The sequence below is a fragment of the Papio anubis genome, chromosome 4 (genome assembly GCF_008728515.1).
Source record: "Papio anubis isolate 15944 chromosome 4, Panubis1.0, whole genome shotgun sequence".
In the NCBI taxonomy this organism is placed as follows: Eukaryota; Metazoa; Chordata; class Mammalia; order Primates; family Cercopithecidae; genus Papio; species Papio anubis.
The window spans coordinates 103,439,280-103,466,325 of NC_044979.1; the positions used below are offsets into that span (position 1 = coordinate 103,439,280).

At 35.1% G+C, this 27,046-nt stretch overlaps 1 protein-coding gene across 12 annotated transcripts in view; it reads left to right on the forward strand.

The window, feature by feature from the left end:
- Positions 1-27,046, forward strand: part of BBS9 (Bardet-Biedl syndrome 9) — a 583,258-nt gene that overhangs the window by 278,657 nt on the left and 277,555 nt on the right. For 10 of the 12 annotated variants that reach the window (XR_002520717.2, XM_021935217.2, XM_021935215.2 and 7 more), the window contains 6 exons: positions 8,423-8,604; positions 12,878-12,954; positions 16,149-16,202; positions 20,599-20,701; positions 22,759-22,863; positions 24,260-24,274. Coding sequence is in view for 11 of the 12 variants with exons in the window: in XM_021935217.2 (XP_021790909.1) it covers positions 8,423-8,604; positions 12,878-12,954; positions 16,149-16,202; positions 20,599-20,701; positions 22,759-22,863; positions 24,260-24,274 (536 nt within the window). In the remaining variant the exon portion in view is untranslated. The remainder of the gene's footprint in view (positions 1-8,422; positions 8,605-12,877; positions 12,955-16,148; positions 16,203-20,598; positions 20,702-22,758; positions 22,864-24,259; positions 24,275-27,046) is intronic. The other 2 variants (XM_021935218.2, XM_009203128.4) reach the window with 1 other exon arrangement.

A 27,046-nucleotide genomic window follows, 5' to 3' on the forward strand; every position in this document is an offset into this window, starting at 1 on the left:
AGATGTCTGTTGGCCTTCTAAGTGTAGCTGTCAAGTAGGGGGCTGGATGTACATGTCTGGCTGGAGAAATAGAGGTGGGAGCTGGCATGAAGAAAGTATTTAAAGTCATTAAGACTGAATGAGGTCACCAAGGCTGGAGTCCTCTGCCTTTATTTCGTCCATTGTTTTTCATCTGTGAGGATCTACTTGTAGATCAAGATCCAGCTTTTGCATCCTCTGCCCTGTGAAGCCTTACTCTGCTCTCTCATGCAGGGCCATTGTACTCTCTTCCTACTGTGCTCTGTCTACCACATTGGGTTGCAATTACTTTTATTTAAAGTAAGTTTGAAGTCCTTCCAATTAGACCAATGTTTTTTATACAACAAGCATCATGTCTTCTTTGCCTTTATAGCTTCTCTTGTATAGCAGATGCTCAATAAAAATGTCTTAAATGATTGATGGTGGATTGATTACAATATGTTCAAGTGCCCATGTCTAGTACTTTGGGACTGAGGAAGAGCTGTGTGAACTGAGTGTGGCTGACTGCACTTGAAGGGAAATGCCTTTCAATCATATGCTCCTTACTGAGGTAGAATACAATTTGGGGTGCAATAAATACTATTGAGAGTTTTAAGATTTCCTTGGTATCTACATATAGTAGTAAAAACCAGACTTTGAGAATGTGATAACCTAAAATGTTCCTATTTTGCATAAAATGAGGCCAAACAAGAGAACATGAGGTCCAATGCATATTCTTTTGTTTTTAAAACTAGTATTCATTTGTTTTAGTGCATTAGGACATGAAAGAAACCATTTATTTTCTATCTATTGAGCTATATTTCAAATAATTTCATGTTACACATTTTATAGATTGGCTTTGTTGGAAAAATAAAACTAGTTAAATGTTTTTAATCCCACAAATATTTAATTTTTAAGTTAGTGATTCAAAATTAGTCTCTGGGGATGGAAAATAGAACTTTTTTTTTCTTAAAAAAAATAAGGTTTTCCTTCTATTATTTATTTATTTAAAGATGGAGTTTCACTCTTGTTGCCCAGGCTGCAGTGCAGTGGCTCGATCTCAGCTCACTGCAACCTTTGCCTCCCAGGTTCAAGTGATTCTCCTGCCTTAGCCTCCCGCAGAGCTGGGATTATAGGTGCACGTCATCACTCCCAGCAAATTTTTGTATTTTTCGTAGAGATGGGGTTTCACCATGTTGGCCAGACTGGTCTCGAACTTCTGGCCTCAGGTGATCCACCCGCCTTGGCCTCCCACAGTACTGGGATTATAGGCATGAGCCACTGTGCCTGGCCCTAATCTTATTTTGTAACTATAAGACAAAATGAAAATAACTCATCATTTCACTAGTTAGAGATAGTCACTATTCTATTAATATTTAGGTATTTTTCCTAATTTGTGTTTTATACATATATATTTATAAACAGAATAAAATGTACATGCAGTATTATATTTTGCTTTTACATTTATTATTTTTTCTGATAACAGGTATTTCATAAGACATGATTTTTCATGGTTTCTAAACATTCTATTATAGATACACCACAATTAAAAAATATTCCCCCCTTATCATTTGGGTTGTTTCTAAATTTTTAAAATAACCGTGAAAGTAGATTACTGCATAAAAGACAATAGTATTTTTATGGTTTTTGATATATTTTTCTAAAATGTTCTCTAAAAGGATTCTAAAAAATTTACATTGGTATCAAAAGTGTATGAGAGTTTCTGTCTCTATGTGTCTTTTATAACAGCTGGACACATTATTAAATGCAATTTTTTTGCTAGTTTGAGGTGTTAATCAAATATACGTTTTTAAAAATAGTTTTAAAATATACATTTTTTGATTTTGAAAAATTTTCCATTTATTTATTGACTGTATTAATGTTATATGTGAATTGTCTGTAGATGGTCTTTAACCTTTTTCTGTTGGGTATAATATTATTTTCATTGATTTGTAAGAATTCTTTACATATTAGATTTAACATATGAAATTGTGTTTTTTTTGGAGACGGAGTCTCGCTCTGTCACCTGGGCTGGAGTGCAGTGGCATGATCTCGGCTAACTGCAACCTCCGCCTCCTTGGTTCGAGTAATTCTCCTGCCTCAGCCTCCCAAGTAGCTGGGACTACAGAAGCACGCCACCACACCTGGCTAATTTTTTTGTATTTTAGTAGAGATGGGATTTCACCGTGTTGCCTAGGCAGGCCTTGAACTCCTGAGCTCAGGCAATCTGCCCACCTCGACCTCCCAAAATGCTAGGATTACAGGCGTAAGCCTCTGTGCCTGGTCTATAAAATTGTTTTTATAGGTCAAAACCAGTTGATTATCAGGAACTTCACATGGTTTAACTTAAAATGTTGTATTTTATATTGGTTGCCAATGTTTTCTGAGTTTGTCCTTTGTTTTATTATGTTGTATTCTTAAGCCTATAACAAGTTCAAAATTTTAATGTAGTTTAATTTAGAGATCCTTTCATTTGTAGCTTCCTCCGTTGCATTCTTACAGCAAAAGTTTTCTTACCATCTCAAAGGGAGATAAATATTTTTGTAGTTTCATATGTTTAAACTGAACTTTAAAAATCTATCTGGAATTTTGCTTTAATGTATTTGTTAAGGAAGGAATCTATTTACTGAGTGATAAAATCATTATTTACAGATTCCTGAGCAAAATTCTGTTGTTTAATTTCATGCCCCGTTGCTGAAATTGCAAAATAACCAAATGTCCTAGGAATGTAATATCTTTGACCTTGATTCTTCATAAAGTACATTATTCTAGTGACTTAGTTTAGCTGATGCACTTCACAGACCAATAATAATTCAGAGACCTTGATTTTGTCAATGTTAACTCTGCTTTTAAGACAGAAGCAGTAGGGTACACAGTATTGGATTTAATTGATGGTTCCTTTCAGCATAACATTCTGTCATTCATGAAACCTTACTCATTAACCCACATGAACAATATTGTTAAAATTTCCGTCAATTTCAAAAATCCTCAACAAAATACTAGCTAACCGAATCTAACAGCACATCAAAAAGATAGTACATTATGATCAAGTCGGTTTCATCCCAGGGATGCAGGAATGGTTTAACATATATAAATCAATAAATGTGATATATCACTTAAACAGAATTAAAAATGAAAACCATGTGATTATTTCAATAGATGCAGAAAAAGCATTTGATAAAATCCAACATGGCTTTATGATAAAAACTCTCAACAAAATAGGCATAGAAGAGACTTACCTCAAAGTAATAAAAGCCATATATGACAAACCCACAGCCAGCATCGTGCTGAATGGGGGAAAGTTGAAAGCATTTCCCTTGAGAACCGGAACAAGGCAAGGATGTCCACTTCCACAACTTTTATTCAACATGGTGCTGGAAATCCTAGCCAGAACAATCAGACAAGAGGAAGAAATAAAGGGCATCCAGATTGGAAAAGAGGAAGTCAAATTGTCACTATTCGCTGATAGCATGATCTTATGCCTAGAAACCTCTAAACACTCATCCAAAAAGCTCTTAGGTCAAATTCAGTAAAGTCTCAGGATACAAAATCAATTTACACAGATCAGTAGCACTGCTATACACTAACAACAACAAAACTGAAAATCAAATGAAGAACTCAGTCCCTTTTACAACAACTGCAAACACACACACACACACACCCCACAAAAAACCACCACCAACAAAAAAACTTAGAAATATACTTAACCAATGAGGTGAAAGAGCTCTATAAGGAAAACTGCAAAACACTGCTGGAAGAAACCATAGATGACACAAACAAATGGAAACAAATCCCAAGCTCAAGGATAGGAAGAATCTATATTGTGAAAATGACCATAATGCCCAAAGCTATCTACAGATTCAATGCAATTCCCATCAAAATGCTGTTATCATTCTTTGCATAACTAGAAAAAACAATCCTGAAATTCTTATGGAACCATAAAAGAGCTCGCATAGCCAAAGCAATACTAGGCAAAAAGAACAAATCTGGAGGCATAACATTACCCAACTTCAAATTGTACTACAAGGCTGTAGTTACCCAAACAGCATGATAGTGGCACAAAAACGGGCACATAGACCAATGGAACAGGATAGAGAACCCAGAAATAAAGCCAAACTTAGAGCGAACTGATCTTTGGCAAAGCATACAAAACATAAATTGAGTAAAAGACACCCTATTCGATAAATGGGGCTGGGAAAACTGGCAAGCCACATGTAGAAGAATAAAACTGGATCTTCATCTCTCACCTTACACAAAAATCAACTCAAGATGGATCAAAGACTTAAATCTAAAACCTGAAACCATAACCAAAAACCACCTGTACCCCAAAAACTATTGAATTTTTTTGAAAAACTAAAAACAAGAGGCCGGTTGCGGGGTTCACGCCTGTAGTCCCAGCACTTTGGGAGGCCGAGGCAGGTGGATCATGAGGTCAGGAGTTTGAGACCAGCCTGGCCAAAATGGCGAAACCCTGTCTCTACTAAAAATACAAAAATTAGCCAGGTGTGATGGCGGGCGCCTGTAATCCCAGCTACTGGGGAGGCTGGGGCAGGAGAATCACTTGAACCTGGGAGGTGGAGGTTGCAGTGAGCCGAGATCACGCCACTGCACTCCAGCCTGGGCAACAGAGTGAGGTTCCATCTCAAAACAACAACAACAATAACAACAACAACGACAACAAAAAGAAAATGATAAAGAAATACAAGATTGAAGGCTTTAATGTCCCTAAACAAATTACATACTATATTATCATTCTTAATACAGATTTTTGAAATTTATTCATTCACCCTTTTTTTGGTGCTATGTGTTTTTTTAAATCGTGGTAAAATATATATAACATAAAATTTACCATTTTAAACATTTAAAAATGTACAGTTCTGTGACATTAGGTACATTCATATTGCTGTGCAATCATCACCACTATCCATCTCCAGAACTTTTTCATCTTTACTAAGTAAACCTCTGTATCTCTCAACACCCTCCCCCAGCACCTGGAAACCACCATTCACCTTTGGGTCTCTTCAAATCTGACTGCTCTAGGAATCTCATCTAAAAAGAATAGTTTTTAGAGTACAGGTGGTTTTTGGTTACATGGATAAGTTCTTTAGTGGTGATTTCTGGGATTTTGGTGCACCTGTCAGCTGAGCAGTATATACTGTACCCAATATATAGCCTTTTATCCCTTACCCCCTCCCAACCATCCCCTCCTGCCAGTCCCCAAAGTCCATGTCATCATTCTTATGCTTTTGCATCTTCATAGCTTAGCGCTCACTTATAAGTGAGAACATACCATATTTGGTTGTCTATTTCTAAGTAACTTCACTTAGAATAATGGCCTCCCACTCCATCCAAGTTGCTGCAAGAGACATTATTTCATTCTTTTTTATGGCTGAGTTGTATTCCATGGTGTGTATTCACCACATTTGCTTTATCCACTCATTGGTTGATGGGCACTTAGGTTGGTTTCATATCTTTGCAAATGACATGAATAGACAATTCTCAAAAGAAGATATGCAACAACCAACAAACACATTAAAAAGTGCTCAACATTACTAATCATCAGGGAGTGCTACTCAGCCATAAAAAGAAACAAATAAGCTATAATGTCTTTTTTTTTTTTTTTTTTTTTTGAGACCGAGTCTTGTTGTGTTGCCCAGACTGGAGTGCAATGGTCTCGGCTCACTGCAACCTCTGCCTCCTGGGTTTAAGTGATTCTCCTGCCTCAGTCTCCCGAGTAGCTGGGATTACATGTGCCTGCCACCACACCTGGCTAATTTTTGTATTTTTAGTGGAGATGATGTTTCACCATGTTGGCCAGGCTGATCTTGAACTTCTGACCTCAAGTGATCCACCTGCCTCGGCTTTCCAAAATGCTGGGATTACAGGCGTGAGCCACCATCCCCAGCCTATAATGTCTTTTCCCATTGATTTTATAAAAAGTAAATTGCTTAAGTTCTGTAATTACCTTAGCTATCAAGACATTCTGGTGAAATTTGTTCTTTTGGTGAGGGAAGACCCTGGCTACTCTCTTTACCATTTGTACACATGAAATACCAGTAAAAATGTTTTTAGAGAGTCTGAAGAAATATATGTATTCTCTATTATCCAAACTCTTCCTATCTGAACTCAGAAACTTCATAGATTCAGATAATTTTTTAGATAAATGCCTTGTATCTAAATTGTTGCTATTTGCTGTCTAAACTGGTGGAATAAAACTGATTTAGTAATAAACTTTTCACCTCAAAGACCAAATCAATTTAGTTAGGGATAAATACTTGTGTTAGGTAATGCTAGCTTTTCTGTGTGATGGACTGTTCAAAGGATGAAGATGAAATGGAAATGCCTGTTTGAATTCAAAGAACTGATGAATCTCACATTCTCTGAGAAGCCCCTGCAGAGGTCTGTGCTTTAGCACCCTAGAGTTTCCTGAGGACTCATTGGGTTCGTAGGCCTTGGTGGGGCTGGCTAGAAGGGGGAATAGATCACAGTCACAACTCAGAGTGAAGGGAAGGTTTGCTCTCTGGAAATGGGCTTGTCAGAGCTGAAAGTTGGGATTTCCATGGCCACTAGGTGGCTTCAGTTACCTGCAAAGAAAGGTTCAAAACTTTCTCTGGGGTTGCTTTTCATACTTTAGGAAGATCATTCCATTTTTGCAGTATTTGTTTTCTGAGGGGTAGATGACAGAAGCAACCATAAAACTTAAAGTTTTTGAAGATTATCTAGTCTTACCTTCTCATTTTACAGATAAAGAATATTTAGAAAAACTTTCCCAAATTGGCTGAGCTCTATAGGGGCAGCATCAGAGCTAGAGCTCAAGTCTCCTGAGTCCTAGTCTAGTTCTTTAGCTGTTGAACCAGTGACAACAATCTATTTTTTTATTCCTCTCAAGCCACACGACAGGGTTGCATGTCACTGACTATACCTGAGTCCTGGAGACGATGTGTATTGGAATGTTGTGTTTTAGGCAGGTGGTGAAGTAGATGCTGGTAGCCATCTTATGGGCAGAACTGAGCAATGGTTGTATCTACTCCCAACCCAGTTAAGCTTTTAGATTAATGAAATGACTACCTGCCATGATCCACTGTTGGGAAGTTTTAAACATTTTTGTTCATTCTGAATAAGCCTAGACTCTAACATGCCTTATCTGTTATATACTTTATGTCCTTTTTTTCAGATGAATAGCAACATTTTAAAGTCTTTCTCTCATAATTTTTCTATTTTTGTTTACTTTTAGAGACAAGGCCTTGTTATATTGCCAAGCTGGATTCAAACTCCTGGGCTTAAGCAATTCTTTGCCTCATCAAGTAGCTGGGAGTACAGGCATGTGCCACTGTGCCAATTTATTATTTTTGATTAATATCTAACCTTTAGAACAGAGTAGAAAATACTTTAAAAAAATCAAAAGTTTCTTTAGAAAACCTAACAAACAAAAGTGAGTCAAACAAATCCATTATGTATCAACTCAAAAGAGCTTTTATGACGATGTTGAATTTTTTTGTTTTTCTGGCAAACTTAGGGAGGAAGCAAATACAGTATTCATCTCAGCTTCTTTTTATGACATGTTCACAAAAACTTACAAATTTAAAAAAATGGTGTGCTAAAATTATCCATAATTTGTATATTATGGCTAGTTTCCAGAGTAAAATAGACCTCAGGGAGACTAAGAGAGAAGGAAGAGTAAAAGAATGGGGAGGAAAAAAGATAATGAGAATAAAAACAGTGATAGAGAAAGAGCTAGTAAATGGGACAATTGGCTGCTTCTAGCTAAAAGTGAAGAGAAAGAGAGTACAAACCAGAGAGCCACTTGAGTAGGAGAGCATGTGAAGGAAGCTGTGATGGGAATACCTGGGAAAGAGGGCAAACGTGAATCCTAAGGGTAGAGAGGGAAAAGGATGAGGAAAGACCAGGGGCCACATTTTTTTTGCAAGACCTCTGATGGCTTCCCATATCAACTTTGTTTACTATTCTGTCCCCTGGATTGTCCTGTCTTCACTCCTGTGCCTCATTCCTAGTCTTCATCCAGCCAGCAGCCCAGCTCCATCTCTTGGTCCATTGTACCTCCCCAAGTGTTATTCATATGCTTATTACGGATATGCCAAGTGGTAGCTGGAATTCGGATTAAAAACAGTACTTAAAATGCTCTTAGAGCAGGATTTGCTTTGTAGTTAGGTCCCCAAAAGTGGTAGCTATTATAATAATTAGGCTTTTTCCCCTGCCTTAGTGGACCTTAACATTGGGAGTAGTTCTGTAAATACAAATCATGTTTGAAACATTTGAATTGAGTCTTTGAAGTAAAACTTTAGAAATAGATATATAGTTATTTTCTTAATGGTGTGTTGATGCTGAATTGAGTAAAAATGTAGTTGGTCAAGACTAACTCTACTGAAATTTAAAATTATGTCTCATTTTCTCTTCCTTATTGTAGTGATTTAAAGGGAGTGATAGTCACTCTGAGTGATGATGGTCACTTGCAGTGTTCATACCTGGGGACAGATCCTTCTCTGTTCCAAGCTCCAAATGTTGAATCTCGAGAACTAAACTATGATGAACTTGATGTAGAAATGAAAGAACTTCAGAAAATCATCAAAGATGTTAACAAATCACAAGGTATCTCGTTTGCAGCTTTTTATTATTTTAGTATTCATTGTGAAATTCACATTATCTTGTAGGTAGATGTTATTATGTATATTTATTAATTTTCTCCTCTAGGCTTAATTAAAGTCATATTTGTAAAAACAGTATTGCTCTTTAGCACACAAGGTCTTTATGTTTGCTTTGTATGTTATAGCTTCTGAAAACATATTTTAATTAAGAAAATGCTTTTGTTGTTAATGTTTCATGGACAGCACTATCTAGTTTTTTTCTTTACATGCTAAGAAAGGGAGAAGTACTTCTTTGGATGGTGGCTTTAGGCCTTGAGAAGAGCATTAAAGTTTAGAGTGGTCATTTATTAACTCTGATATTCCTGAAACAACTTTAGTTCTTCTTTTAAAAGAAAGCAAAGCACTTGAGCTACCATTTGTTACTAAAAATGTAGTCATTTGCAGCTTAGTGACATAATTTATGTTTGTAGTTAATTAACCATCCAAATGGTGTGTAGCTTGCAGTATGCTGATTTCTAATGACTCAGAGGCTGATGATATTTTCAGTTCCTGAGTTTTGAATAACTCAATATTATCTTACTTTGGGACTCACAAGGGTATAATTTTTTTGTAAATTAAAAGGAGAAACAAAACACCAATCCTGCAGTTTGAGTTGGACATGTGAAAAGCATTACTTCAAGTTCCCTTTTCAGGGTCAGGTAAAAGTATTTTTTTAATGAGAAAAAATATGGACTATTTTCACATAAAAGAAATGTTAAAACAAGTAGGAATAATAAAAGAAGCAGAGCATCAAAAGCCAACCAAAACAACAGAGCCAATCTTAATCCTGATCCAATCATTTTACTAGATTTATGTACTTTTGAGTCTATGTTACCAACATTGTATTCCTCTGGTGAATTGAGATAATATATTTTAAAAATACAAATATTAAAATAAAGTTATTATGCTTTGGTTTCACACATTCTTTTAGAAAGTTTTGAGAGTAAACCAGTGAAGTTCAGGTCTTTCAAGTACCTACAATTACTTAAAAACCTATTTGTTGTCAGCACTGCCATGTCAAATAGAGAGTGGTTAAAACTGAATGTGTCATACTGCAGTATACAATTTTTTTTTCAATTTTTGTTACTAGCAATTTTGGGATTAATAGAATTATAAGTCTTGTTTTGTTATTTAAAAATATAGTTGGGAAAGAGTGACATAGGCATGAAACATGAAATTTCCAGAGTTCATTAAATAATATGGCTTTCATTTCAAGTTTTGTCCTGAGATTTTGCCTTTTCCACAGTAATGTGCCAATAATATTTTGATTAACATTAATTGAATATGAAATTTCTCAGAAAATCCCTTACAGCTAAAAGTTATTTCTTGGTGGTTATAGTGATGACTTTGGGTGAGAAAGTTTAGGCTCTTTTACTTGTCATTACCTTGATCCTTCAGTATATCTTAAAATAACTGCTAATTAAGTTAGGGATACACCCACAGACTTAGGTGCAAAGTGCATGATTTACATAACCTTGATTTTTAATTAATGTTTGAAGTTCCTTGCTCCTTCTACGCCACCATCATTTAGTTTTATTTCTGGGAAAGAAACAAAGGGAAACTTTTTAAACTGAGAGGTATTTAGAACATTTTATTTCTAGATATGGAAAAAAAATTAGTATCTTGTACCCTTATAAAACCATGGTATATTTGTTTATTAAAATACCTGTAATTATATAAAAGCACAAAATTGTTTTATTACAGTTTTAGCTTCTCTTTATTATGAGAAGTTAAAACACTGAACTTTTTGATGACCCCATTATTCATTTTAATGTCACTTATTTTAGTATGGAGGCTTTAACTTACAAAAAATGTTCATAGTCTTGTGGGTTATGTTCAGTATTTAAAGCTTTTAAAAGTGTTTTCAAAGGAAGAGTTGCAGCAAAATTTAAAGCCAGTTTAAAGAGTACAGTTTGTTGTACACATGGTGTATATTATCTACTGTAATAAAAGTGTTTTTGAAGCTGATTTTATGTGTATAAGTTATAAGAGGAATGTATGTTGTAAGCATGAAATCATAGTAATAATTTCTGTATGGCTCATGGATTCTGAAGCTTTTCATACTCAACTCATTAATGTGAATCCTGCCTAGTATTTTTGTTACTGGTAGTCAACAACATCTACTGGTAGGAACTTTCAAAGACAGAATTTTATTTATGATTTAGATAGTTGATCATGTTGTCTGCCTGGTGTGAGTATGAAGGACTGGGTGCAACATTGAGATAGGTGTCCATACAGCTGTGTCTTCAGAAAGGGACAGATAGCAGTAAGACGTGGGGATATAAACGAAAGTCTGCACCCCATTTGAAATGTCCGGGATAACTAAGCTGATGATACCACTGAATAGTAGCATCATTTGTATTTTGTGACATTGTTCATTTAGGATTCTGTCTGGCTGCATGTCACTAGATACCCAAGTAAGATAGAGGTTTCTTTCTTTCTCTTGCAAAAGAAGCCCAGTGATGGGCAGTCCAGGGTTGGCTTGGCAGTTCCACAGTCATCAGGGACTCTTGATTCCTTCTATCTTGGGGTCATATATTGGTCCAGCATGGCTTTTGGAACTCCTGCCCTCACATCTGTTGCTGAGTCAGCCCCCTTAAGGAGCTTTCTTGGAAGCCACACCCTGAATAGCTCCTACTTATATCTCACCGGCCACTCCAAGCTGCAAAACTGGCTGGGAAATTACATGACTTAGCTGAGTACTTTGTTGCTTAGCATAAAGTTGGGCTTTAAGTAAAAAAGAATTGAAGAATGGTTATTGGGATGGCCAATGAATAGCCATTTGTACTCTCATTAAGTTATGGAAATTCCCATTCCAAATTGTGCAGTTTGGTGGGAATGCCCGATAGCAGTTGTGGGCAGTTCCTTTTTTTGTGAGACAGCTGATTCGTATTTTCAGTCAGCCATCCTCGGAGTGTGGGGGATGTTTCCTCTCAGGGTCACAGGGTGATCTCAGCAATTCTAGGTGTTATGTGCAGATATGATTTCTAGGGAAGAATCATCAGGCTATTTCTCCCGAGTCTCTCCTCTTATTAGGGAGGAATAGCTTTCCCAGAAACATGTGCCAGCTCTCTCCACTCCCAACTTCCCTTACCTTCCATCTGCCAGGATTAAGTCCCATGTTCATGCCTAAAACAACAAATGGTCAGTGGAAGGAAATCACCATGATTGGATTTGACCCTGGAGCCTGGGAGGGGTGACTTTCTCTGAGATGAAGGTGAATAGCTCAACAAAATTAGGGCTCCAATACACAGAGGGAGGAGGGAGGAATGCATGTTAAGTAGGCAGCCAATAGTTTGAGATATATATTGTGTATATATATATATATAAAAATACATATGTAATTAAAAAATTTTTTTTGTTTAAGATCTTTGTTGATACTATGAATAAGTATCTCATTATGCAATATAACATGTTAAAATTATGAAAATAACATATATATGGTAAAAATAATTCAGTACTAGAAGGATAAATAATGAAAGGTGAATCTTTGTTCAACCCAAGATCCTAGTTCCACTCCTTAAAGGCAATCCTTATCAAGAGTTTTTGTGTATTCTTCTAGAAAATATTCATGTTTATGTAATTGCTTTGACACAAATATGTGCATTTTAGACACATTGTACTGCATCTTGCTTTTTAAAAATTAGTAGACATATTTTGGAGTTTTTAAAATATCAGCATGTAAAGATGGACAACACTCTTATTTATGACTTTGGGACACTGCATAGTACAGATATACCATGATTTATTTAACAATTAGCCTGTTAATAGATATATAGATATTTAGGTTGTTTTCATTTCTGAAAAAATAACTACTAACATTAGAGACCTCCTTGGGCATGGTTATGGTTATTAGATACATTCTTGGGAGTAGAATTAAGTCACAGGATATGTACATTTTACACTTTGATAGTTCTAGCCAACTTACCTTCAAAAGGGCTGTACTGATTTGGGCTTCCACTTGTAGTTAAAGAGAGGGCATTGAAATTCCTAATGCTGGTCAGTCAATGGCTCACGTCTTAGCTAATATCTTCAGAAAAAGACAATATTGTTTACCATATTTTAGAGGGAAAGAATTAGCATCAAGCTTCTAATACTGTAATGCATTAGTTTTTTCAACTCGTGAGTATGTTTATGGGGTTGTTTTTTATATGTGGTATAGACACACCTTTAAAGAAAAACTATATACAGAAGGTTTTACTTTATGATTAAATACTTTTTCTTTTTTTAAATCACAGGTGTTTGGCCCATGACTGAGAGAGAAGATGACTTGAACGTTTCTGTCGTGGTTTCTCCTAACTTTGATTCAGTTTCTGTAGGTGTACTTGCAGATTTTAAAGGGGTTTATAATAGTGGTAAACTCTGATGAATTAGGACCAAAATGCGTTGGTTTAAAGTTTGGTCCTCCAAGTAGACACTTCAGGGAGGATAACAAATTGTAGGCCTTGTTACTTTCTAGATAAAAACATCAGTAGGGATTTGGGCAGGATTTCTGTTTTAAAAAGAAGTGGAGTTGTGGGGGAAGAGAGAGCAGTAGAAGGGCTTCTTGCCCTAGTCTGAATCCTACTTAAAAAATTTTTTTTTCAAACTTTCATAGTACCATAGCATTGACATAATACTAATGTAGCTGAATAATACTGACCCTACTACCAGATTTTTGTTGGAGATTCAATGAGATAAGGTTTGTGAGTGGCCTAGCTCAAGGTTTGATGATTTCTAGTCTTCAATACATTATGGTGGTGGTGGTGGTGGGGTAGCTTAAGAGTATACAGTGGGTCCAATACTTACTTTTCCCCCTATTTCTATCTGTGTGACACAAGACAAGGTACTTAATTTTCTTAGTCTCAATTTTCTCATCTGCAAAATGGGAATAAATAATAGAATCTACTTTGTTGAATTACATTTTACTTCTTTCAATGTTATAATAATCATCAACATCATCATAATCATTATCATCATCACAACCATCTATGTCCATGAGTTGTCTTGTTCACTACTGTATCCTTAGTGCTTGCCAAATAATGAGTGCTCAATATACATTTGCTCTATGAATGAGTGAATTAATACAACAGAAACAGAAAGGATGAAAGGAGGACTATTCTTGATTATATTACTTCATCTCCTCACTTAGTTTTCTATAAGCACTTGTTAGGATGTGATTGATTATGTCTCACTGACTGCCGTTTATCTGTGTTTCTACCAACAGATGATCAATTTAGGAAAGTGGTTGAATTCACTCATTTTACCGTATTTGGAGTTTATATCATATAATTCTGCTTGGAAAGTGTCTTCATTATTTAGGTATCAGAGCATACTTTAAAACATATCATGAGTGTCAAAAGATTAATTTTAGTATAAACAACCAATCCAATTTGTGATAAAAATCGCATTAACATTGGATAGTATAGTAAATTGGGTACACAAAAAAGTAGGACTATATATGAAAGAAACATTCACTCAGCTGAGTCACATAGTAGAGGCACTGTTTTAAACATTGGCCATTCAGCACACACCATTTTTCATTCTACCTGAAGGGTGTAGTCTAAGTGGAACATTTCTGCTTAGTTAGCTGACAAATATACACGTATTTTCTTGCTGTGGAAATGACTTTTTTTTTTTTTTTCCTTTGGGCAACTTATATAAGTTTTTATAGGTTCTCTTCAACATAGGCTGTTTGGAATGAGGAATTCCCTTTCGGTTTTTTAGGAACTTTTAGTCTTTGTAGGAAAATGCCTTATGTAGTAGCACTATGTTATAATGTATATTTCCCTATTGGTAACCCTGAATGCTATTTCCTGTTAAGTAGGTGTCTCTTTCCAGCTTCATTTTCCCTGTGTTACTATTTTTTCTTTCTTAAGAGATTTCTTGAGAGTATCATATTCATCTCATTGGAAAACATTAGCCCTATAATTTATGTGGCTTTGGTGCCATGACGTCTTCTTATAGCCATTTCTTTCTTGCTATAGTTTTATGTTCCCAAAGGACTGCTGTCCTTGAAGTGTCTAGGTGTTTAGTCATGGATTGAAATGAGCAGGAAACAGGAGATGTTGATTTCTTTTCTAGATCTGTGGATAGCTAAATGTAAAATATTTCCTGGATTTTAGATATTATTAGAGCACAAAGCCTAGATTAATAGTTTACTTTGAATCGTTATTATGAAAACACACATCTCAAAAAAAAAATATACTTTATATTAGAATGGAGTCTTTCTTAGAGGAGATAAGCACTGGTATCCTGTCTTCCTGATTGAGAAGCTGGATCATAGTTTAAATATGGTTTCCTGTGGAGCCATAAGTAGAACATGGATCTCTCAATTTTGAATTCTACCCATGCCCATTACATCATAGGATCCCCATTGCTTGGAAGTGGCTTAGTTTTTCCTAGTTAAAAATACTTCAAGTAAAAAAGTACAATGGATCATATTCATTGGTTGGATAGAGACATAATTTTTATTGGTCCCAAGAATTCATATGGATATTATTAGAAAATATGTTTATTGTTAGAAAAATACTAATACCCTTTAGTATTATTCTATCATAGAGCATTTTCCCCTACCAATGTATCGCTTTAAAAAATTAGTTATAAGTGATAAGGGAAGTGTTTTATGTATTATACTATGTATTATTTAAGAGGAGGGAGCAGGTAACGCAAGCTGATGCTCAAAGAATGCCTGTTGAATTAGTTTATGATATGCACTGGTTAAAAAAAAAGGTCCCCTTCCCTCCCCTCCCCTTCCCCCTCCCCTTCCCCCTCCCCTTCCCCCTCGCTCTGTGCCCAGGCTGGAGTGAAGTGGCACGATCTTGGCTCACTGCAACCTCTGCCTCCTGGGTTCAAGCGATTCTCCTGTCTCACCCTCCCGAGTAGCTGGGATTACAGGTGCGTGCCACCATGCCAAGCTAATTTTTGTACTTTTAGTAGAGACGGGGTTTCATCATGTTGGCCAGGCTGGTCTTGAAATCCTGACCTCAAGTGATCCACCCACTTCAGCCTCCCAAAGTGCTAGGATTACAGGCATGAGCCACTGTGCATGGCCCACTTTTATTTTATCGGTATAAGGCCACTCATATATCATTAGTTGCATGTCTTAGATACATGTTATTAATCAGAATGATACATACCTTACGCAGGGTGAAAATACAGGGACCTGAAAGAATGGCATAATATTTTTCTGGGACATAAAGGGAGGTCTTCTTCTATGCAATGTAAATAACAAGTTAATAGAATTAATACTTTCAATATTTAAGTAAATTTGGGAATCGAGTGGTTTGATAAAATATGTGACCTTTTCTTTCCCTTTTAGGGGATGAGTTTTTAAATATTAGCTTATGACTTTCTGGACGAAGGCATCAAAAAAGCCAGATTGTCTCTTTTAGTCTGTCTTTAGAGTAATACATCCTTTATAGTTCCCTATTTTGATAGCAGGAAATATACATTGCATCCTTTGTGTTCACTCACTGCTGTGTAATATTGAAATCATTCTTTCTTGCCTTCTCAATTCTGTGTTTACAGCAAGCGACTGATGTTGAGGTGGGAACTGACCTTGTCCCTTCTGTCACAGTAAAGGTATTGTACCAGATTTTAGACTGTAATGTGCAAACAATATGATTCATTTAATCTCACCTGTCACTGTTGATAACTTGTAAGTAGCTTACAGAAATGTAAAATAAACACTTGGCATTTGTAGATTTTTCCCCAGCCTTGAGTAGTGAATAGAAAACCTTTACTGTTACTTGCAAATATAAAACTGATCATTGCATTTATAGCAATATGTATATAATATAAATAATTATTATGAGGTACTCGCACCATTATTTAAATGTGTAGCATGATTCAGGCTTTTTTCGTTGGAAATAAAGTTAACATTTTAAATCTGCTAAAGGAATTGTGTCATCACCATTCATAATAGACCAATCAAGTAGCATCATATATAATATACTGTGAATTGATATTGGAGAAGCACGGGGATGCTAATATCTTTCTTCTACCTATGATTATGTGTGTGTTTGAAAAGAATTTCCAGCCATCTCTCTGCCATAACTTTAAGTGGATGTATTTACAGCAAGAAAATATTAAATGAAGATGCCACAAAGTTAGAGTTGTAACAAATTGATAGTCCTGGAAAACAGAGTATTAAGGATGTGGTTTTGGTTAAGATTTTTAGTCCTGTCATTGTAGAAATTTAGAACTAGAACTTAAATGTAGAACCTTCTTAAAGCATTTAGATTAAAATATGGTAATCATTCAGCACATTATTAAGCTGAAAATATTTATCACTGCCCAGACCTCGGAAGCAAGGAAAGGTTGTGGATTTTGGCAATTCACTTAGTCGAAACTTGGATGGGGCTTTATATTTTCTTAGATTATGGGTTGCTGTCCTTGGAGGAGCTTGACAGGGCACCAAGCTTTACCAATTGTGTTCGCTTACACTGGAACCAGCGGGTGGCCCAAATGTGGAGATCTTTGGTCGAACTTGAAGGGAGCTGAATCTTACAACAGTTTCTTAAGCTAAGTTTTTTGGATTCTTGCCACTGGAAACAAGGGTGGTCTTTCCCCAACCTCCTTTCCCCCAGTCCAATCAAAGGCTCTATCTCATTAATACTTCTGAATCTGTAAAGGCATTAGTGGCAAGAAATCAAACACTTAAGAAAAAGAAATAACTGTCGAGTTCCAGGAATGATTTGTACTTTCGTATAGGGACACCTCTTTTATATCTATCACTGATAACGTTCAGACACATACATGTAATAATTTAGGAGTGCACTGTTAATTGCGATAAGAGATCTTGTACCTTAACTAGAAAACATTGCTCATGCTAATTGTACCCCCAGCCAACCAGGAGTTAGCACCATAAGTAAACATACCTTTCCTTCCCATGCAGTTCTTAAGCTTTCATGTGTAGTAGCCACTTTAAAATAATGGCATGACATTACTGGAAAATTCTCCTTCATTCGTGGAACTTCCTATATTTGAGGATACTTAAGTCACAACTGTCTTTCTCAGTGCCATTATAAAAGTAAGAGAAAGAATGCAACAGGCGAGGGTTGCAGAAAATTGGCAGGACTCACACAGTGGACACAATGACTTCCTGATCCTGTCTGACAGTTTCTATACAAATTTCTACTATAAATCTCTCCTTATGACCTTTTATAACAACAGCAGCCAAGTTATATAACCATGCAAGTTTCCATCATAATAAATCCTGTTAATTGAGAAAATTTTTCCATGCGTTCCAAGTGAATGAAGATGTGGCTACCTTGAGTATGTGTGCATAATGCGTCACCATCTATTCCAGGCAACTAGGCAGAGTGGTTGTTCATACCTGGCCTTTGGCATCATATTTATATATCTAGTATAAAAATTTCGTATTATATTTCCTAAGGGTTATATTTCATAAGAGGCAGAAAATAGCATGGAAAATTCTTGTATCAATGTTTTCTCCTTAATATTCTATAATTATTTTCCTGTTAAAATGTAAAACTTACAATCTAGCCACGTCTTTAACTCTTTTTTGGCTCAAACACAACTATTCTTTGTTACTGTTATTGTTTTCGTTACCTAACTCCTTGATTTGTATTTTGACAGGGCCTAGCCCATTGTTGGGGTTCAATAAATATGTGCATGAGAGCTATCATGATTGTGCATCTAAACCAAATGCAAACCCTTCTTGTTACAATGTAAAATTCTGTGATTATTGTCTAAGTAGACATCATTGTGCCAGGAAAAGTCAGACTGCTTTTTTTCAAATGAGTTATTACTACTTAAAGGAATTTTCATTTTTACTTAAAACTGAGCTCTCATGAGACTTTCCTGGTCACTATTTTCAACTCTCTAGTTGGATTGATGGCTTTGCACATGTTATTTACCTTCTCTGAACCTCTATTTTTTAACTGTAAAATAGGGATACTTTTTCATTTGCAGAGTTATTTTGAGTCTTAACCACAGTTGGTTAAAGGCATGAGCTCTGGATTCTGGCAGATAGCAGTTAAATTGTGGTTCTTCCACTTACAATCAAAGTGGCCTTGGGCAAATTACTTAGCATCTCTGAGCCACAGTCTTTTGTAAAATGGTTTATGATGGTACTTGTCAAACATTTTTATAAAGAGTAAATTAAATAATAGAACATAAATAATTTGTTAGCATGGTTCCATGAATATAGAAAACTGCTAATGTTTTTTAATCATTAATATTATTAATTTTATTTTAAAATATATGTGCAGACTAGTATTATATTATTGTAATAGTAGAATATTTAAATTATGTCCTGTTTGTTTAATGGACTAGCTAGTTGAAAGAAAGTTGTTTGTAGCACTTGGATGGTGTCTTCTTGCCATAATAACCATCAGGGTTTTACTAAAAAGGTATTATGTTTACAATGGCCAGACATCATCAAGGAAGTTTAGTTTGTGGCATGATGATTCCCTATGTATTCCCAGGATTTACGAAGTAAAAATTGAGGATTCATTGTTCATTGTGTTTATCATATTTAATTGCATCAATAGTTGTCTTAAGAATTTTCCTTTGCAAGTCAAAATTTTTATGTTTTTAACTTATTTTTAAGTTGTGCAGAATACTCACATCACTCAAAATTAATACATTTACTGAATCTAATTATATGTACATAATTTTTGTGGGGCAATTGTATATTCTTGTGTATATAAAAATATTATATATATTTAATCAAGGAAGAGGTGATACCTGCTTTTTATTGAAAAGAAACTTCAAAACTACTTTTCTTAACAATAAGAATGGTCCTTGAATTATGTTAGTTAATGTATGTATCTGTCTCATATAACGAAGTCTAGTAACTAGACTGAACTGCTGTATAGAAAAGGTACCATATAGAATGGTGATTTATTTATTTTATTTTATTTTTTTTCTCATGACGTATGAGTCACCATGATAGAACATTTTAAAATAGCTTTATTTAGATATAAGTTAGATACTATGTTATTGACTTCTTTAAAGTTACAATCCAATGATTTTTAGTATAATATATTTACAGAATTTTGCAACTATCACAATTTAATTTTAGAACATTTTATGCCCCCTAAAGGAAAGGCCATACCTGTTAGCTTCCATTCCCCATCTCTCTCATCCCTAAGCAACTCCTAATCTATTTTATTTCTCTATAGATTGCCTATTCTATACTTTTCATATAAATGGATCCTACAATATGTGGTTCTTTGTGACTAGACTTTTTTCACTTAGCATCATGTTTTCAAGGTTCACCCATGTTGTGGCATATAAATGAAATAATGCACTTACATTTGTTATCATGGTTCCATGAATATAAAAAACTGCTAATGGTTTTTATCATTAATATTATTCAGAATGTATTTAATTTCTTTTATTGCTGAATAATATTTCATTGTATGAATATATCACATTTTGTTTATTCATTCATTGTGATGGGAATTTGGATTATTTCTGCTTTTTGGCTATTAGCATATTGTTGCTGTGAACATTTGTGTATAAGATTTTGGGTGGACATATGTTTTCATTTCCCTTGGTATAGAATTGTGAAGTTATATGTCAAATTTATGTTTAACCTTTGAAGAAACTGCCAAACTGTTTTTAGAGTAGCTGTACCAATTTACATTTTCACTGGCAATGTATGAGGGTTCCAGTTTCTCCACATCATTGCTGTGTTATTGTCTGTCCTTTTCGTTATAGCCATTTTATTGGGTATGTAGTAGTATCTCATTGTGGTTTTTAGTTTGTATCTCCTTCAAAACTGAGGATGTACATGTTGCCAATCTTTATTCTTTTGAGTAAGGTCTGTTTAACTTTTTTGCACAGTTTCTACTTGATAGAATATTTTAATCTATTACTTACTGTATTATGTTTTGTGATTACTCATTTTTTCCTCAGGTAATATTTTCTAATTATTTGCTAGCTATTTTTAAGTAGTTTTGAATAAAATGTAATTTTCTATTGATCACAGTTTCTGTTTCCTTAGGTCACGCTGCAGAATAGAGTGATATTGCAAAAAGCCAAATTATCAGTCTACGTGCAACCACCATTAGAATTGACTTGTGATCAGTTCACCTTTGAATTTATGAGTAAGTTTTTTGTTTTGGCTGAAAGTCTACCATGGTGTGAATGTAAAAAAAAAATACTAGTTTGTTAATTTAATGGCTATTATTTCTTGTCTGAATGGTGAGATTGGGATCATCCCATAATCAATGATTGTGTTGTTTTGCTTATAGCATCTTAGCATCAGTGTGAACATTCAATCAATGATTGTTGGGACAAATTAATCTTTTAGGATTACAGATTTCTAGGTGCTTTTCTGAACTTGTTGTACCTATAATTGTTTTTGATTTATTTATTTATTTTTGAGACAGGGTCTCATTCTCATTGGCCCAGGCTGGAGTGCAGTGGCACGATCATGGCTTACTGCAACCTTGACTTCCCGAGTTCAAGTGATCCTCTCACCTCAGCCTCCTGAATAGCTGGGACTATAGGAAAACACCACCTGGCTAATTTTTTGTATTTTTAGTAGAGACGGGGTTTCGCCATGTTATCCAGGCTGGTCTTGAACTCCTGGGCTCAAGCAATCTGCCTATCTCGGCCTCCCAGAGTACTAAGATTACAAGCGTGAGCCACCACTCTTGGTCTGTTTTTAAATACTAAAATTTAGAAGGCTTTATTTATTGGTGTTTCTTTATTGATCTATTTGTTGAATCAGTAATGTTTGAAGAACTAATGTGGACTTTGGAGTTTGGCCTGAGTTTGAGTTACACTCACTTGATGTGTAACCTTAGGCAAAAACTACATTGGTAATCACTTGGAGCCTCATTTATTTTAATCTGCAAAAAGGGGGTAATGATATTTGTCTTACAAGGTTGTTTTGAGGATTTAATTAAAAAGTAAATCTATAAAAGGTATTCATAATAATGCTTAAAATAGTAGACATGTCATTAATGGCAACACTTAGTAAGCGTTCTTTGTGTGGAATCTCTTACTCCCAACCATTTACATCCAAATTGTCATTAGTCCTGTTAACATAATCTGAATTACCTTTCAAGTCTTTTTTCTTTTTTTGTTTACTATAGCTTTTCTGCTAAGGCTTCTATCTCTTATTCATGAAGTCAAGAACATATCTTTCTTTGTTTGCCTCCATATAACCAACTCATAGCTGAGTGCCTGCCATTAGTAGGAATTCAACAAATCTTTGTAGAATGAATGAATAAATGATTGAGTGAAGTAACTTCATAGGTGATACCCAGCCATTTAACTTTTGCTTGCATTTCTGATTTTGTGCAACACTTCCAATTTGTCTTTCTAAAACACATTCTGAGTAACTTACTTTTTCCAGTTAAAAATCTCTTATGGCTCTGTAATACAGGCTGGGGGCCAAATATGTTAACACAGATGAGCATGCACAATCTGTTAAGTGACTACTGTGTAACAGCATTCAATCCCCCTCATCCATTTTCTCCTTCAGTCTATGTTCTACCCATCATAAATTGCTATTTTCCTCCCAAATTCTCTTGCCCTTTTGTGTACCGTTTTCTTTGTTCATTCTGTCTGTTCCTCGAAGTAAAGAACAGCAGTGGTGTAGAATGCCAGTTTCTTTGTATCTTGTTCTGGAGTCAATTCCTAGTAGCTGTGTTACCTTAGGCAAGCTTCTTTTTTTGTTTTTGTTTCTGTTTTTGAGACAGAGTCTCACTCTGTTGCCTGGACTGGAGTGCAATGGAGCAATCTCGGTTCACTGCGAACTCCACCTTCCAGGCATCACCATGCCCAGCTAATTTTTTTGTATTTTTAGTAGAGATATGGTTTTGTCATGTTGGCTAGGCTGGTCTCGAACTTCTGGCCTCATGTGATCCGCCCACCTAGGCCTCCCAAAGTGTTGGGATTACAGGCGTGAGCCACTGTGCCTTGTCTTAGGCAAGCTTCTTAATCTCTCTATATTCCAGTTTTCTCATGCATAAAAAATGAGGATAATAATAGTATCAACCTCACAGGTTTGTTGTGAAGATTTAATGACTTACTTCATGTAAAATGCTTATGACAGTACCTGGCATGTGGTAAGTGCTTATTAAATTTTAACTGTTGTTAATAACAATTGCCCCAACTTATGTAATTTATATTATTTTTATATTGCTTATAGCACCAGATTTGACTAGAACAGTAAGCTTTTCTGTTTATCTGAAAAGAAGTTATACACCATCAGAATTGGAAGGAAATGCTGTTGTTTCTTATTCCAGACCAACAGGTAAGCATACAGGCTTAATCATTCCTTTAAGTTGTTGGAGTTATGAGTAAAATGCTTACGCATTTAAGATGAGAAAACATACTGTGAAATATAATTAAATGAGAAAATGTTATTTTCTATTGTTAAGTAAAATCATATGTTTTCATTACTTTTATGTGTTATGAGTAGTTCGTGACAAGTCTATTTAGCTGATTTCCATATGTAATGTTTGGTTCCCTCTTTTCAGTTAATAGCAAATCTGATACATTTTTATTCCTAATAGAAGAATGTTATCTAGTCAGACTTCATTTATTTGAACTAAAGGCTAGTATTGATGCAGGATTTTTGCTCCTTAGTTTAGCTAAATCTATGTTCTTATTTCATGACCAGGAAGAATTAGGCATGTGGACACAGTGAAGAGTGAGGAGGGTGGAATTTTTTAAGCGGCTTTCCACCTCACAAATTGAATACCGGGGCTCCCACACAGGAGCTGATGAGGCCAGGCTCCTCCCCTGCATAGCCATTTTTGGCTATTATGCTTTTCTGTAATTTAAAAGACAGAATTTAAAAGATTACTAGTCATTGGTATTGGTTGAAAGTGAATTAGAAATTAACATTGAGAAAGTCTGCAGAATGCCAAGAGAAGCAAAAAGAGACATTATCAATAGTATTATCTACTTAAATTATTATAAAAAAGAGGAACTGAGGCCGGGCGCAGTGGCTCAAGCCTGTAATCCCAGCACTTTGGGAGGCCGAGACGGGCGGATCACTAGGTCAGGAGATCGAGACTATCCTGGCTAACACGGTGAAACCCCGTCTCTACTAAAAAATAGCCCGGCGAGGTGGCGGGCGCCTGTAGTCCCAGCTACTCGGGAGGCTGAGGCAGGAGAATGGCGTAAACCCGGGAGGTGGAGCTTGCAGTGAGCTGAGATCCGGCCACTGCAGTCCAGCCTGGGCGACAGAGCCAGACTCCGTCTCCAAAAAAAAAAAAAAAAAAAAAGAGGAACTGGATTGACTTTAAAGGGGAAAGTTAAAAGAAAATAAATTCAAAAACTAACTGGAAATATTAATATTATGTATTTTTCCCTTTATTGAGTCTTTTTTGCTGTTTGGCTAGATCATATATCTTTACTTTTTTTTTTTTCCACATTTACACTGGAATAACACATTCTCATAGACTTCTGAGAATGGAAATATAAACAAATATATTGTCGGATTTCATTTATTTATGTCATACTCTTCAATTGTGAATTGACTTGTGTTTGACTGGAGAGTCATTTAAGTCATCTGTGAGAATCTTGAAATTTTAATTTGTATTTTAAGCAGTTATGTGTCAAATTTGTGTTGTAACTTTACCACAGATAATTTGTTGCATTCTTTTTCCCGTACCCCTTTTTGCATTGCCTGTGATGGATAGATCGAAATCCTGATGGTAAGTGTAAAGATAATTTAGAAAAAAATGAATTGCAGAACTGAAATTTGGTTGATGAATTGAATTGGTATTATACCATGAATGAACTCTTCTTATGGACTGCTCTTTTAACTAGAAAAACTTCTTTAGGATGATACAGTGCCTTGATTCTGCTATGGAGAGCATAGTAGATGTTTCCACAGAGACTTGTCATTGTTAGTTGTTTCAGAGTCATGAGAAAGAATGAAATTAGGAGTAAGAATAGAATGTCTTTTTTGAAAAATATTAAAGGTGTCGTTGACAACTTATTTCTGCAAGTCACCGGTTATTTAGCTGCATGCTCTGTTGTTTTACTCAAAAGAAAGAAAGAGTTTTAAAAAAGGGTATTTGTCACTGAATTCTAAATTGTGTTTTTCTACATGCTCCTAGAGATTCACCTCTCTGTGATAAGAATGGTGCGTGTGTTCGCTCTGTGGGCCTATTCCTTGTCTTGTTTAGAATTTGTAGGGGAATGTTATCAAAGGTCTGACCCCCTCTAACTTGCTTGGGTCAGTGTTGTTACTCACTTTGTTTTCCCCAGATATTTTGCTTGACTCTCCTATAATTCTGATCATAATATGAGCTTAATTAAGTTTGTTCCTTAGGTTCTACTTGTAGGTTTTGAGCTTTTTGAGGGCAGGGGTCAAGCACTCATCTTTGAATTGCATACTAACAGAGTACATAGCAGGCACTACAAGTATCTCTGATTATTTTTCCTCTTAGATATAGACTTAATGTGGTAGCTTATCTTTACAAGTTATTTTAAGATACATTTTAGATAGCAATATTAATTAGTAATAATTAAATAAATATAATGAAATGACTTAAAGATAGTGGCAATATTTACTCATGCATTTTGGGTGATGCCAACAACCTGAGTTGCATAGCATATGTCATCTTGATATCTGGAAGATATATATATATATATATGTATTTATATGATAAGTGTTTTAATAGAAGTAAATGATTAGCTTAATAACACAAAGTATACTTGTCCAATTAGACTTTGGGTCATTAACAAATAACCTGATAATAATGAATATTTACATTTTAATTAGCTAGATTGCATGTAATTTTTAAGATTTTGGACTGAATTTTGTAAAATATCATATTATTATTTAAATGATTAGTTTTAAGTTTAAAAAATCAGTTAAGGTTATTGTTCAAAGAAATTTATTCCTTCTTACTGTAAATTCAGCCCAAACTATGAGGAAAAAACCCCACAATTTATAGAAATTGCAGCGTTTCAATACAAAGTGAAAGCTGGTTTTAATAATCTCTTTGATATATTTTAAAATTATAATTAAGCTTTAGGGAGTGGAGTTGAAATATTCAATGGCACCTAGTAGGCAAGAAAATAATATGTTGCCACTTAGATCTTACTTACACACAAGGCTTCATATTTCAAAGACTGATCCATTTTATTGTCTCGATCTGTTCGGGCTGTATTGCAGATAAGCAGTTCTGCTTTTATATGTGGAAAAAGAGAGGCAAACGAGGTTTTATGTTGTCCCATAAGGGTTAGTCTCCATTATTTCTGCATTAAAGTTACATGATGTGGGCAGTGTAAAACATGACTGCAGATGAAGCACAGTACGTAGCCAGACATAACAGGAAGGAATCAAGGAAGTTCTGGCTACCAGACATTGCTACTGCTTTGGGGTTCCTTGTTTTCAATATGAAATTACTCTAGCAGGCCCCTGGAAAGCGTTCTAAAGGCATTATATAGCTGTGTAATATATAGGTATAGTTATTTTATTCATATATACATATTTTTTAATGTTCTTTTTTCTTTTATTTCTTTAAAGCACATTTTGGCTTCCAATTTGACAGTAATACTGGGATTTTGGGGTGTGCCAGATGTAATTAGAAGTCTCTTCCTGGAAATAAAATATTCTGTTTGAGCTGGTTTTGATGAGAATATTCTTTCTGAGTGTTAAATAATTTTGTGATTAATTGCACCACAATTAATCACAAAATTAATTGGATAGTAGTTACAACTATCCATTTCCTCTAGTAGGTTAGAAAGGAAAGTGTTTGAAGGAGAGGTGATTATATCTGGTAAAAAGAACTGCAGAACAGTCAGTCTGATAAATGACTAGGCCAATATTGGAGTAAAATAAATGACAAAAGTTTCTTTTCTCTCAGCGTAACACTCAGAGAATTCAATAAGCCAGATATGGAGACTACTTTGCCAACTATAGAGAGAAAATATTGCTGATGGTAGGCAAAGTTAGGAACAATTAGTCTCTTTCAACTAAGTTGAAAGCTGTTCTACTAGCAACTGTGAAAAGTCTCTAAATACATGTAGTTCTTTTCCTTCTTTATTACAAACACATACACCCACACATGCCTCTATTAGTCTTTGGCTTCAGGTTCTTAGACACAATTACAGCCTGAAGAGTAATTGGTAGCCAAATTTACACTTCAGGTTTCCTAAGAAGGTGTAAATCCCAGTAGAAATGTGCCTCTGATAAACCCCATGTCTAAAAACTAGAGATTGTATTGTAAAATCCTTGGATTTTAATTTGATAGTAAGTGTTATAAAATAGTAGCTTTCTAATTTTTCTTCTAAGGGATGGTTTCCGTAGACTAGTTTTTTTTAAGGGTTTCATAACTCTTTTTTTCTCCTTAATGGTAAAACTTTTCAAGCTGCCATCATTTAAAAAATAGCCATAATCATTTTATTAAGTATGAGTGTCATCATTTTTCAAAGTAATGTTTTCCAAATGTCCTATGAAACAGGCTTATAAT